Source organism: Ictidomys tridecemlineatus, chromosome 1 (assembly GCF_052094955.1).
Source record: "Ictidomys tridecemlineatus isolate mIctTri1 chromosome 1, mIctTri1.hap1, whole genome shotgun sequence".
Classification (NCBI taxonomy): Eukaryota; Metazoa; Chordata; class Mammalia; order Rodentia; family Sciuridae; genus Ictidomys; species Ictidomys tridecemlineatus.
This window is the reverse complement of record NC_135477.1, coordinates 158,696,645-158,710,779: the sequence shown is the minus strand read 5'-3', so window position 1 is coordinate 158,710,779 and position 14,135 is coordinate 158,696,645. Positions and strand designations below refer to the sequence as shown.

The 14,135-nt window shown below is 52.9% G+C and overlaps 1 protein-coding gene across 1 annotated transcript in view; it reads left to right on the top strand.

The window, feature by feature from the left end:
• The first annotated feature begins 746 nt into the window (after window positions 1-746).
• The window catches only part of Tcf7 (transcription factor 7), a 31,565-nt gene continuing 18,176 nt past the window's right edge, over window positions 747-14,135 (top strand). Inside the window, 3 exon segments of the mRNA XM_078050605.1 lie at window positions 747-1,249; window positions 1,431-1,497; window positions 2,016-2,140. Of these exon segments, the coding sequence (XP_077906731.1) occupies window positions 1,001-1,249; window positions 1,431-1,497; window positions 2,016-2,140 (441 nt within the window). The 5' untranslated portion in view covers window positions 747-1,000.

Sequence of the window (14,135 nt, the reverse complement as noted above, 5' to 3'; positions counted from 1 at the left end):
AAACCGTGGTCCATGTGGCTACTCACAGTCCCTGGGAAATCAGTCTTTGGGGTACAGAAATTCTAGGCGTGGAACTGAGCTGGGAAAGTCGTGGTGGGGGGTGGCTGGAGTTCGGCCGCGGGGTTCGTTCCTCCTAGTCTTCTGTGTTCGCACCTCGGAGCGCCACATGGTTGAGGGGCTTGTTACAGATGTGTGATGTATGAGCTGCGCATGCAACAGATGCTCAATAAATTTGTGAGGATTGTATACTTGTTCTCACAGTGGGCGGGCAACCCTGAAGGAAGTTCCAGATTGGCATAGAGATGGAGAATGGGGCAGAGAATGGGTCTTTGAGAATTCCTAATCTTAATGGTTCCCTGGGTTCCGAGTGGCCCCAAGCTCTAAAAAACCCCCAGTTCAAAGCACAGGGCACACTGGGCCTGGGGCCCAGAGGCAGTTCACGCTAAGGCCGCGACATGAAACCACACCCAAGTCCCAAGGCACCCTCACCCTACGCAAGTGGAAAAGAAACCTGGACGCGGGATGACAATATCTTGTTGTAGGGAGAAAGCAGGGTCAGGAGTTTCCTTTAGGGTCCTGACATTACAGGAGAAGAGTGACAATCTTTAAGCTGCTCTGACGTCTCAGGATTCACTCACGGAAAGCGAGCCCTTTAAGGCTGTGCCTAGTGGGTGCGTCCCGGCCTCTCCGGGGAGAGGAGGGGGCGGACCCAGACTACTCGACCACGCCCCCGTCGGGGCCCGCCCCCGGAGTGCCCGCCCCGCCCCCGGCACTCCGCCGGCGGCGCCTTTGATGTTCCGACCCGCCGGCTCCGGGAGCCGCTCAGCCCCGCGCCCTTACCCGGCGCCCACAGCCCGCCCAGGCGGAGTCAGCCCGCGCTCCGCCCGTCGCGATCCGGGCTCGGAGGTCCAGACTCCGGGCTCGCCGCCTCCCGGGCCGGCTCCGCGCCCCGCACTCTCCGCGCCCCGCGCTCCCTGCGCCCGGGCGGGCGGAGGGCACCATGCCGCAGCTGGACTCCGGCGGGGGCGGCGCGGGCGGCGGCGACGACCTAGGAGCGCCCGACGAGCTGCTGGCCTTCCAGGACGAGGGCGAGGAGCAGGACAAGAGTCGCGACAGCGCCGCGGGCCCTGAGCGCGACCTGGCAGAACTCAAGTCGTCGCTCGTGAATGAGTCCGAGGGCGCGGCCGAAGGCTCTGGGATCCCGGGTACCGGCGCCGGAGCACGCAGCGAGGCCGAGGTCGGGGCCGAGGTGAGCGTCTGCCCGCGCCCACTGAGTCGGGGTCGCCCCGCCGGGCGCCGGCTGGAGCTGACCAGCCCTCCCGCTTGCGGCCCTCCGGGTCTCCATCCTTCAGAGCCCTCCTCCCCGGCCCTGAGCCCCTGAGCCCCATGGTCCCCGCCGCCGCTCACGGCCTCTCTGGTTCTCCCTCTAGGCTCTGGGACGGGAGCACACTTCGCAGAGACTTTTCCCGGACAAACTTCCAGAGTCTCTGGAGGACGGTGAGTTTCTGCACGGCCTGGCTCCTCTTCCTCGAGCTGAGGCCCTGGCCTCGATGGGGAAACAGCGAATCCAGGGGGTGCCTCCCCCGGCTGCTGCTCGGGGAGGGGATAGAAGCCAGGGCGGGGGGTGGGGGAGTGGGGGGCGGGTTTCCCGGGCGCTGCTGGGCTCGAGTCACTTCCGGTGCCCTGACCTTTATAGGAGTAAACAGACCCCCTCCATCTCCGCCTCCCCTCTTGCCCAGGTGACTGACTAATCCCCAGCCTTGAGGAGAAAGCGTTGGCCAAGGTTCCTTGGCTGGAGGACTGAGTGGGGGTTCTATTTGGGCCGCCAGGGGAAGACCTGGATTCGGGGTCTTCCCACAAAACTTGGCACTGAAGACACCCGCATCCCGTTCCCTAGCAAGTCACAAACTCGAACGAGACCCCTTGGCAATTCTTATTTTTTCTCTCAAGAGCAGACTGCCTTCAGCCTGAGCAGCTGCCTGGGCTGGTATCTGACCCAGCTGTGGTTTTTCCAGGCCTGAAGGCCCCAGAGTGCTCCAGCGGCATGTACAAAGAGACTGTCTACTCCGCCTTCAATCTGCTCATGCACTACCCACCCGCCTCAGGAGCAGGGCAGCATCCCCAGCCGCAGCCTCCACTGGTAAGTGACCCCAGCAGCCAGTGTCCCTAGCGCTTGCTTCTTCTTTTGACCAGGTAGGTGAGGCATGGGCAAGAAGTGACTTTTGCCTAGAAGAAATAGGTATGTGAGCATTCTGTGGTTGTCTTTTTTCCTTGTACATAACCAGTGGGATCTAAACCAAGAGGAGAATTCTAGGGGGAGGAAGGAGGGCCTGCCTTGGATCATCCCCTGCCCTGGAGCTATTGGCTTTTGTCTTCCCAGCACACTCATAAGCAGGTGCAGGCCTGGTCCTTGTGCTGCATGATGCTGGGGTGAACAACTTTTGAGCTGAGATCACCTTCCTCTCGAGGTTGGTGTGTTTAATGTGATTTGAGCTCAGAGCTCTGCAGTTAGCTTTCTCCTGGGAAGCCCTGAGCCTGGGTGTTGGAGGGGTGGGCAGAAAAGGAGACCTGATGAGATCTTCTGGTTATGCAGAAGAAAGGTTCTCCACTGTATGTCCTTAGTGGCATGAATGTGCCTGTGCCAAAGGAGGACCCTACATACCAGGTGAGTTCTGAGGAGGCATTCTTGGTCTCTTACCTGCTAAGAAAGGTTTGCAGAGATGTATTGCAAATCAGTGGTATCAGTAAGAGACCAGCTCAGTGAATTGTGAGTTAAATCCTTTAAGTACCTAGAGCTCTGAAAAGATTTCATGATCATTACAAACCATGCTTTTTTCCATCGGTCCAGATAAAGTGTGAAGAGCCTATTTGGAGTGCTTTTAAAGCTGCATTTAAAAAAAAAATTCACATTAATATTTCAGACAGTCCCCAGTTGACCCAAGTTGGGGGTGAGGGTGCATGGAAGGCTTGGGGAGGTCTGTGGTAGGTTGATATTGGGTGCAAATGTAAACCCAGCGCATGGGGCCACAGGCAGGGTCCACCCAGAAGGAGGACAGGATGACTGTGAGGCTGGTTCAGATCAGGAGTGAGGAAGGAGGTTCTGAGAGCTATTTCCTGTTAAAGCTGGCGGGAGGTGAGAAGACAGATGCAGGCTGCTCTCCAGAAGCTCAGACCTAAAAACCTGGTAGACAGCTGACTTGAGAAATGAAATCTTTGCCCTCTGGACCCCCTTCTCATCTCTGTACACCAAGCACATTAACTATTGAGAAGTCTGCTTGACTTCTCTGCTCTGTGATATAAAGGGTAATTCTCTTCTTTCCAGGTCTATGAGGGAGGGGGCTTCTTCCCCACCCTGCCACCTGATGAAGCCACTGTCCCCATAGCCCTGCATCCTGCAGGAACAGATGCTTTTTTGGATTCCCTGCAAGGTGTAAACTCTTTGATTTGGGGCCAGTTGACATAACCCACCATTTTCAGTCACTGGCATGCATCAATTGGACTGGGGCTATGGTCATTATAGTAACTGTGACTGGACAAGAGGCCTAGGCCCCAGTCCTGGCAGGGCTAGCTCCCAGGACTCCATGGCAGAGCAGAGGGAAGGCAGTGGTTCCTCTTACAGTGTGAGCAAGTGGCAGGAGAGTATCCAGAGCAGGAAGGGCTTCATTCTGCTATAAGGGGTGTGGGTCATAAGACCATTTGGTGTCCTTTGGTTTACACTGGTCAAAGAGTAGGCAGAAGGTGGATTCCCACAGTCAGGATCAGCACCACTTACCTGGCTTGGGGCATATGTTTTTCAGCCTCCAGTTTTTTCCCAAGCTGTGGCAGATGCTTGTCTATGCATTGCACCCTCCTCCCCACCCAGCTGCTGCCCCCACTCCTAGTTTCTGGGAACATGGGAGGACAGGCTCTGGCACTGAATTTCTGTGTCCTGGCCTCAGCTGCTCTTTGGGGCTGGGGACAAGGACAGAGGCAGGGACCTATGTTAGAGTGACATAGGGTGAGGAAATGTACATGAATATAGGGGAGCCTGTTTTAAGCAAACTTGATAGTTATAACACATAGCAAATAAAAGTAGTTGTTTGAATTATGCAGAAAATTGTATGGACACTTCAAATATGGTTGGGTTTTACAAAGCAAAAGAGATTGGCTTCATATCTTTGGAGCACTTTTATCATCTGATTCAAAGTTCATATGTCTGGCCGGGTATGGTGGTGCATGCCTGTAATCCCAGTGACTGAGGAGGCTGAGGCAGTAGTATCACAGTTTGAGGCCAACTTCATCAACTTAGTGAGACCCTCAGTAACGTGAAACTCTGTCTCAAAAGAAAAATAAAAATGGCTGGGGATGTGGCTCAGTGGTAAATGCCTCTGGTTCAGTCCCCAGTACCAAACAAACAAATAAACAAAAAAGAGTTAATGTGTCTGGAGTCAGGAAAAAGTCTTCTATAGTTGGTTGGGAGCTCTAGAAAGGGCCCTGAGGAAAAACTGTCATGGGAGTTTTTCCAAAGCTGGTCTTTATCAAGCCCATCTGTGGGGGACAGACTACCAAATATGCTACCAAGCCCTGTTAGCAAGCCTTAGAATTAGGTCTTCTCATCCTTTGTCCAGCCTCTCTGAGGACATGTAGGTGGTCAAAAATTTTGCTCAAGGGGCTGGGGTTATGACTTAATAGCAGAACGCTTGCCTAGCATGTGTGAGGCACTGGGTTCGATCTTCAGTACTACATATGAATAAATAAAATAAATGTCCATTGAAAACTAAAAAAAATGTTTAAATAATTGGGTTCAAACTGGGTACAGTGACACATGCCTTTCATCCCAGTGGCTCAGGAGGCTGAGGCAGGAAGATTGTGAGTTCAAAGCCAACCTCAGCAAAAGTGAGGTGCTAAGCAACTCAGTGAGACCCTATCTCCAATATAAAATCGGGTTGGGATGTGGTGCAGTGATCAAGTGCCCCTAAATTCAATTCCTGGTACCCAAAAAACAAACAAAAAATTGTGCTCAGGATCTAAGATGTTCAAGATGAATTGTTGCATTTCCATAGATAGCAGGGCAAACCCACATCAGAGACCATCTCCACTCACGTGTGGGAGGGATGTTCACGTGGCCACCACGTCTGAAGGCCTCCAAACAAGCAGACTTAAACCTTGCCAGGAGCCAAATGTCTGACTGACAACCAGTTGCCATGGGGCAGAGAGACACTTTTTTCCAAAAAAAAAATTGCTTTTTGGTATTTGGTTTCTTTGAAGCTTTGTTTGGGGAAGGGGAAAGTTAAGTCAAAGCTTTTTCCATGCAAGTTGTTTGCCAGGCATCTAATATAGGCTTGCAGGCAGTTACTGGCCTAGATCATAACTGTTGTTTCTGTGTGTGTGTGTGTCTGTGTATGTGTGTGTGTGTGTATGTTTTCTTCTCAGTTCTGAGACCTGTAATGGGGTAGGAGTGGAGAGATAGGGTAGTGAGCTGGTCCTGAGCCAGACTCTGGGGGGGATTCTGAAATTAACATAATAAGGCAGCATTCCCAAGGCAAACTCAGGCGATTAGATGTACAAGACCACCAGTCTGGTTCTATCCAAAAAGGATATGAGGAAGCGTTGCTCTGTGGCCCTTTCTACGGGCCCCTCTTGGAGTCTGTGGCCTGGAAGGATTCTGAGCCTTTTGCTCAGAATTGACAGATCCATAGAAACAGAAAGTGGTTTACCAGGAGCTGAGAGAAGGGAAGAGTGGGAAGTGACTGCCAATGGGCATGGGATTTCTCTTTGGGGTGACGAATACATTCTGGAATTAGATGGTGGTGGCAGTTGCAACCTTGTGAATATACGAAAAATCGCTGAATTGTACATTTTAAAATAGTGCATTTTATGGAATGTGAATTACATCTCAATGACAAAAAAAAAAAAAAAAAAAGTTGTGGCTTTTGACTGTTGCAGAGGCTTAGGCCACACTCCCTGTCCCTGATCCCATAGTTATCCTAGTACCTGGGCATCCTTCCAGCCCGGGGATCAAGTGGCAGCTCTAGTGTGAGGGGCACAAGGGAAATGGTAGACTTATGTGTGGGGCCCTGGCCATAGGGCTCACCACTGAGTCCCAGGATTGAGGTCCTAGTGAGGGCATGGAAACAAGCCCTGAGGGAGCAAGAGGAGAGGGTTATGAGCAAGACCTGACTCTAGCAGAGGAAGGAAGTGACAACGGTCCCCCATCTGGGGAGCTGTGCAGAGAGAAGGTGTAGGAACACCACCCAGCCCTCCGCCCTGACAGAGGGGCACAGTGGGCTTGCTCTGGGATATTAGTGGCAGTTGAGCACCAGCCCAGGTTGGAGTGAGGATTGTGAGAAGGGAGTCTGGTACCAGGTTGCTACCAGGTTCTGGGAACCCAAAACAGAACCAGGCTCAGCACCAAGAGTGCCCAGCTGAGCTGAGAGCACAGAATAATGAATCCAGACAGGATTTATTCTGTCTGGAGAAGTACTGTCAAGTAGGCCTAGCTGAGGGGTCTGGACAGAGCTGGCCTCAGCTTAGGCTGTGAACCAGGGTCCCCTGAGCAGCATGCTGAGGGCTGCAGGTTGTCTAACAGATAAAGCAGGGACTGGCATGCTCCTGGGTGCATCCTAGATCTTCCACTTCATCTATGAGCACTCCCAGCCCTCATTATTTCCCATCCAGATGGCACAGTAGCCTCTTCCGGGGTCCATCTGCATCCCTGTCACCCTAACCCATAGTCCAGACTCCATGTAGCAGCCAAAGGGGTCCTTTAAAAACAAATCAGATCACGTCTCTCACCTGATTAAACTTCAGGGCCTTTCCCATTAATCTTGGAGGAAAGTCCAAATCACTACCACAGCCTCAGTGCCTCATTATCGGCACTACTCCTTCCTCTCCCTCACAGCAGCCCCTCTAGCCTGGTGAGTTTTATACCTGGCCAGCTCTTCCCACCTCAGGACCTTTACATTTGTTCCCTCAGCTTGCACTTCTCTTCCCCAGCTCTTGGCATAGGTGCCACCCACCTTCTTAATCCTCATTTGAGGCTTAATTCAGATAGTTGTCTCCTCCTCTGATCATTCAAGCGGGATCCTCCCTCATCCTGCCTCTGGGCCTTGGCTGCCTTGCCCACCCTGGCAGCTCTTCTGGATGATGTGGTTAGCATAGCTTTAACACACTCGCCATGCTTAGCCAAAGAGAGCTTCTCTGCAGAGGCATCCTGGACCTTGTTTCCTGCATTTTTGCAATGGGCTCATGAGCCTTCCTTGTACTTTTTGGAGTGAGGACTAGCAGTTTTGCCAGAGAGATGCCCAGGGAGGTGCCAGCATGGCCTGGGCTGGGTGGGGACAGGCTTTGTCCATGATTGATCCCTTCTCCTTTGCTATCCTAGTTCTTGTGGGACCATTGGTGGCTTAGCGGGTTAGGCCCCATGTGGACTCCCATCTGGAGGGCTGTATCTCCACTCTGGGCTACAGGGGTCTGAACCCTGGGACTGGGGACTCAGGTGTATGTGTCCCCTACTCCCTGCCTGACCTCATCCAGGGATTCTTCAGATGGGAAGTGCTATCCCTGGGACCAGCATGGGAACCATAGCCACTTGCTCGATCCTGAGAATCCCTTTTCGCCACCCCAAAACTTGATCTGAAAGAGACTCTCCTTCCTCATCCCTTTAAAGCCCTTATATAAGGTGTGAGGAATTGAGGCTGTTTTGTAAGAATAAAAAGGGAGATGACCCTCATGGTCATTAGCCTGGAGCCACCCTTGGACCTTTGCTCACATGGTCACCCCTAAACGCACCCCCTTATTCTTGCTGTAATGCTTCCCCTGGTGTGTGGTGCAGACTTCCAGCAATGCCCATGCACATCATCTTTATTCATAGCATCCCTCCTGTGGCTCCTGGTTCACTCACAGGCCACCTTCTTTATCAGGAGGATGAGGCTCTGGACAAACCACTCCTTAGTTTCTGTTTTGATTATTTTCCTGGAGCATAATACCCCCTGAGAACTATGGGGTCAAGAAGTAGGAAGAATCACAGTGTTCTGCAGCCCTGTTGCCCCTGTTCTTTGTGGGTTCCAAGCCTGCGACTGTTCCCCAGCCCTTGAAGTGCCTAAACATGACTGATATGGAGTCTTGTCTTTGTCGCTCTTCATTTAGTCTGTGGTGGATAGTGGGACCTCAGTTTGTTTTGAAGTGCATTTCTTTCCTGACTCAGAGGCTGTGTGGGATTAGCTGTGGGATCTGGACAGTCTGTAGACCCTCTTCTGCTGCTCCCAAGCTGAAACTGTGCTTCCACCCTACTGCTGCCTACAGTGGGCTAGGGAAGCCCCATAAAGGAGGCCTATCCTGCAGACCTTGGTGAGAGCCAGGCTTCCTGCTCCACCTTGTCCACAGGGGCAGGGAGGAACGGTTACAACTTTAGGGCAGCCTGCTGACCCCTTTGGAAGGGTAGGGCAAGCTAGCTCAGCAGAACAGAGGGGGCAATCCCAAGGCCTCAGGGCTGACAAAGAGCTCTGGATCGGTTGCTAGGACCCAGTTCCCAGCTCTTCCTGGGTTCCAGTGAGCTGGTTTGAGCCAGCAAATGAGGATCTTCACACCAGTTCTGCCTACTTCCCCAGCTGCAGAGACTTGGGTGTGAGGGGAATTAAAAAAAGAGGGAGGGTAGAAGCCCAGCGTGGTGGTGCATGCCTGTAATCCCAGCGACCTGGGAGTTTGAGTCCAGTATCAGCAACTTAGTGAGGCCCTAAGCAACTTAGCAAGACCCCCTGTCTCAAAAAAATAAAAAGGGCTGGGGATGTGGCTCAATGGTAGAGGTTTAATCCTACATACCAAAAAAAAAAGGATTGAACATGGCCCCTCTGGGACTCTTGAGAACACAGTCCATCCCCTTCCTCTGCAAAAAGGGAGATTGAGTTGAGCTATAAGCAGAGATTCATGGGTGCTTGTTGAAAATCACATAATTAGCCAGGCACAGTGGCACATGCCTGTATTCCCAGTGGCTCGAGAGGCTGAGGGAGGAGGATTGTGAGTTTAAAGCCAACCTAAGAAAATTAGTGAGACCCTAAGTAACTCAGTGAGACCCTGTCTCTAAATAAAATAGAAAAAAGGGCTGGGATGTTGCTCAGTGATTAAGTACCCTGGTTTCAATCCCTGCTGCCAAAAAAAAAAAAAAAAATTAAGAAAAAAAAAAATCACATAACCACTGAAGTCAGGTTGGGTCAGGGATGGGCCCAGAGCCTCCTGAGGGTCAAGGAGAGCCACAGCATCTCTGAGCCCCCTCCAGCTGCTGCGGTCCCAAAGCCATAAAGTCACACCCCCTCACACCTTGTGACTGGTGCTTCCTGCCACTGTGTACAAACAAGGCTCTGTTGGAGGAAACAGGTGTTTTATTAGGTCACGGGAGCACCCCCCACCCAACGGTACAGTACACAAATCCTCGAAGAACAACCTCTTTTCTGCAGGTGGAGACAGTGATGTCAGATTAGGGAAGGCTGCTTGTCAAGGCCCTTTAGAGGAGTGGAGGGAGGGAAAGCATTTAGTCTACTACTGCATCTGCTACTCTGGCTGCGTGGCCCTGGGCGAGTTACTTTGCCCCTCTGGGCCTTAGTTTCCTCATCTGAAAATGAGGCTAATGAGGGTTCCACCCTTCTTGGGTGACTGGCATGGCACAGTGTAAGTGGTGCCCACGTATAGGCTACTGCTGGAAGACTAACACTGCATAAAGAACTCAGAAGCTCCAGTGCTGCTGAAGCTCAGGCTGGACCAGAGCCCTCGATGCTTTCCCTTCCCTGCCAAGAAGCCAGCTCCCTCAGGGGTCACCCTCAGCCTTCCTGGCCCTCAGGCATTTAGCTGGGCTCAGCCCAGAGCCTGCTGGAATCTTGAGTCCAAACTGTATTTATTGAGCCCCTTCTGTGTACCTGATCTGGTTCTGCACAAGGGGAGGCTATGCCTGCCCTCCCAGAGCTCAGTCCTGGCAAGTCAAGAGGACCCTCATTGGAGGACCCATGTCAGCCCTGAAGTACTGCTTGAGCTGGATATAGGACACAGAGGTGCAAGAGGAGCCATGGGAGCAGCTTAGGAAGCTTCCTGAGAGGAGTTTGTGCAGCTGATAGTGGGAGAACACTCTGGGTGGAAGCTGAGCAAAGCAGGAGAGAGGCAGAGATAAGTGTGTTCCTAATCCCTGAAGGGCAGTCCCAAGCTCAGGGTCTAAGAGGGGCATGAGGTGAGGCTAGAAAGGTTGTCACTAAGGCCACAGCATGTGAGCTGATGCCCAGCAGTGCTGGTTCCAAAACCTAGGAGAGACTGGAGGGCACATGCAGTGTGTTGGCATCCTACAGGGCAGAGCAGTGTCCACTGCAGATGGGCTGAGTTGGACATGGAGGGCCAGGGAGGCCGCTAGGGCTGGGTGCTGGGAGGGGCAGGGGTATTTGATTGGGGGAATGAGAGCAGAGCTAAGGGAGGGGTGGCTTTGGACTGGAGAGACTCAAAGTACTGGCTAATCAAGGCAAGAGTACCCCCTCATAGTGCAGTTGCCATTTTACTGTTAGTTCATTTGAGTCCAGGGGCTTGGTCCCCTGTTTACTTGGGGAGCCACACCCCAAAGGTCAGTGGCTTGCTTGCTTAGGCCCCTCAGGGTGCAGACAGCACCTCTGCCCCCCATTTCCTCCAGCAGGGCTCCGAGATCATCAGGGTCTGGAGAGGATCTCGAGAACCCAGCACATTGTCAGCTGCCTCTTCAGACACTTAGCAGCTTCATCTCAAAGACCTGTCATGCTTGAGGTTTGGACCTGGGAAACCACCTCCCTCTCTTAAAAAGGTGTGGCCCGCATCAGCCCCATCCTGCAAGCAGCCTTCTGCCTGGATGGTTTGTCCTGTCAGAGGTTTTGCACCTGCTCCCCTGCCCCTGGTCCAGCTAGAACATGGTTCTTCTCATGGCTCAGTCCCCCAGTGGGTAGAGGGTGTCTGTCTTGCTGAATGGGGGACTAACCCTGGCGTGGGGCACAGCAAGGAGGGGTGTGAGCTTGGTGCTTCCCTGCAGGGAGGCTGTCCCACCCATGGAGATTGTCTGTTGAGCTGCACCCACAGACTTTGTTTCGGAGCCCAGAGCAAGCCTGGTGACCCAGCCTGTGCTTCACAGCCAGAACTCCCTGGAGATCAGAGGAAGCAGACACACTGTCAAATAAGCTTCCTCCTGCCCCCCTTCCTCTTCCCCCCTTTAAAACAGACAGCTCTCTCCAAGGGCAAGGGAGCTGTCTGGGCCCCACACTGTCTGCTTCCAGATGACATGTGTACAGCAGAGGCTCCAGGCATGGGTGGGCAGGACATGGCCCTGGGAAACAGGGGTGTGGGCTTGGGGATTAACTTGGTATGGCTTCCCCTACGCCACCATGTCTGAGCTGGCCTGGTGCCAATGGTGGCAAATCACCCCTCCCCCCAAAATCCAGTTTTCCCATGTGAGCAGGGGACTTTGCTGGGGAAGGAAGCCACCTCCTCCCCTCTGTGTGACCTCTAGCAAATGGTTTCACCTCTCTAGGTCTCAGTTTCTTACCTTATAGTGGGTGGGCATTCCTGGCTATGGGGATTTCTGAGGTTCATAAGGTGGACTGGAGAGGCCTGCTGGTCACCTGCACCTCAGTTAGGATTAGCTGGGCATTGCAGGGACTACACCAAGGCTAGCCTCACAATCATGTCACAGAGGCCATGCAGAGGGAGGGACAGGTGATGGGAGTCCATAGTGGGGACGCTGAGTAACTCTGACCTGGCTCTGGTGGCCATGGGCCCAGCCTCCTGGCCTGCTGGGCCGCCATCTGAAACGCATTACCGATGCTTTGTAAACTCCACATCATTTGGCCACATGAAAGCTTGGAACCTAAAAATAGCCGCTCCCAGAGGACGACGTGCATGGTGGAGCTCAGCTGACCTATGCACGCACACCCACCACCATGCCAGCTCCCTTGCTGGGGAGCCCCGACTGGCAGGGCCACACCTACACACCCAGTGTGGGCAGCCACTGCCTCAGGCTGCTTTATCAGGACACAGATCTCACCCAGCTGGTCAAGGCTCCAGCCCTTGAGGCCTCACCCAAAGCAAAATGTCTGGAGGAGCCAAGAGAAAGCTGCTGAGGGTGTGGTGGTAGCCTCAGGACCCTTCCCCAGACATGTCCATGCCTGGAATACCCATGGGAAGGAGATTCCTTGGAACGCTAGTTGAGGCACCCTACAGATGAGGACGTCGAGGCCCAGCAGCATTGAGGGAAGCATGGGAAGGGGGACCTTATACTTACCTGGCTACTGTCAGGTAGGGGATGGAAGGGCCACTGGCTGATATGTTGGTGAGAGAAGGGCAGGCCCTGCCTGGTCCCCTGGTGTCTGGTGGAGAGTCCGCAAGCAGGAGGGCCTCCAGGCTGCCAAGGCTGACTCTTTGCCCTGCTTTCTGTGGGTTCTCTCTCCCTATGTCTCTGTGACCAACTGCAAACCACTCTTTTCCCTAAAAATAAACATGCTTATGGGATTGGGGGAAGCTTTGTAGCTATCAAAGGAAATAATAGGGTGTTTAAGAAAATTACATTGCGTTTTAAATAACCAGCATGAAAGTCATTAAGTTTGAAGTTTCATTCAAATCAGATGGCTCTGTGGCTGGCTCAGTGGCCAGGCAGGCAGAAGGTGGGTGGGCCCTCAGATGCTAAGAGGCACCCTGTGGAGAGGGCTGTGGCTGCAGCTAGATCTCTGCTGGATACAGCCTGGGTCCAAGGGAGCTGGCCAGTTGGTGTGTGCTTGGCTGTGGCAGCCACCCCAGAGCTTACTGGCAGGCTTTGAAGCAGTGTGCGGCCTTGGGGACCGCCCAGCTGTGGTGGACAACCCTGTGGGTGGAGATATGTGAACAGATGGAGTGGGGAAAGTAGAGGCGGCCATGTTGAAGTGAGGGCTTTCTGGGATGGTAATCTGGATCAGAAAGGGCTGGAGAGCATCCATAGGGCCCAGGCTACATCTGTTCCTTTCACCACTAGATTCTCAGAGCCTAGTACAGGCCTAGTTATAGTAGGTGCTCAGTAAACAGCAGTTGAAAGAACCACAGTCACAATAACTTGTGTCTAGAACTTTCCCAGTGCCAGGCCTGTGCCAGAAGCTGAAAAAGTAACTACTGTTATTAGCCCTATTCTTCAGATGGGGAGATTGAGGCTCCAGAGAGGTTAAGAACATGCTAGAACCTTGAAGTCAGGATTTGGACTTGGTCTCTTTTGCCCAAGGAGCCCATGCTCCTTGCTGCTCTGCTCCCTCTGCTCCAGCTTGTGTGTTGGTGAGAGCATTGCAGGCCAATGAGGTGTTAGTTAACCCCATACACTGTTGGGTTTGTGAGCTGGTCCCTCTGGTCCCTCTTATTATGTGCCATTGGCTTTTCATTGCCCTCCTTGGGTGACCTCCTAGCTCTGAATCTGGTCAAGGCTCCCTTTCTTTCTGGGAGTCCTTACAGAACTGGGAGAGCTGCCTTTTTCAGTTGGGAGGCAGGATCCTGGGGCTTCTAGGAAAAAATGCAATGATTAAAAATGGCCTTTAAGATTGATTCAGGTTGGTACATGACAGAAGCATGGTTAGGAACTGCCTGTCATGGGTTCTTTCTTTTCTCCAGTTTTAGTCCTGACTCAGCCCAGAGCTTGATGCTAGACTTCTCTGGGCCCAACCTCTTGCCTCCTTGTGTGCAGCCCAGCTTGGGCTAATGGGTTTCATAGGCCCTGAGTCACTGCAAATGGCTGGACTGAGGAAACAGAGGGAGTCCCAGGGCATGGCTGTGACACCCAGGGGAAAAGCTGCTTGGGAGCCAGAGCTGCTGTCAGCCTCACTGGGGTGTTTTGAGGGCAGTCTTCTTAGTGCTGCCTCCCACCCCCTAGTTCTGGCATCACAGGCCTGTCAGGAGCTCAGCAATCTGGTCCATGGTAATCAGGCTGCCGTCCAAAGGAAACCAAGGACCAGCAGCCCGGACCTGGCACAAATCTGGCTTTCCTAAAAAGTCTTTGTCTAGGCACATGCTTGTTTTTTCTTATTTTTTTTCCTTTACTTTTAGTTTGTTTTTAACTAAGCATACATAAAAAATATTAGCCCACACAAATATTAACTCATCTCCCTTCACCACAACCCCATGAGATGATGGACTGGAGACCAGAGCTGCCA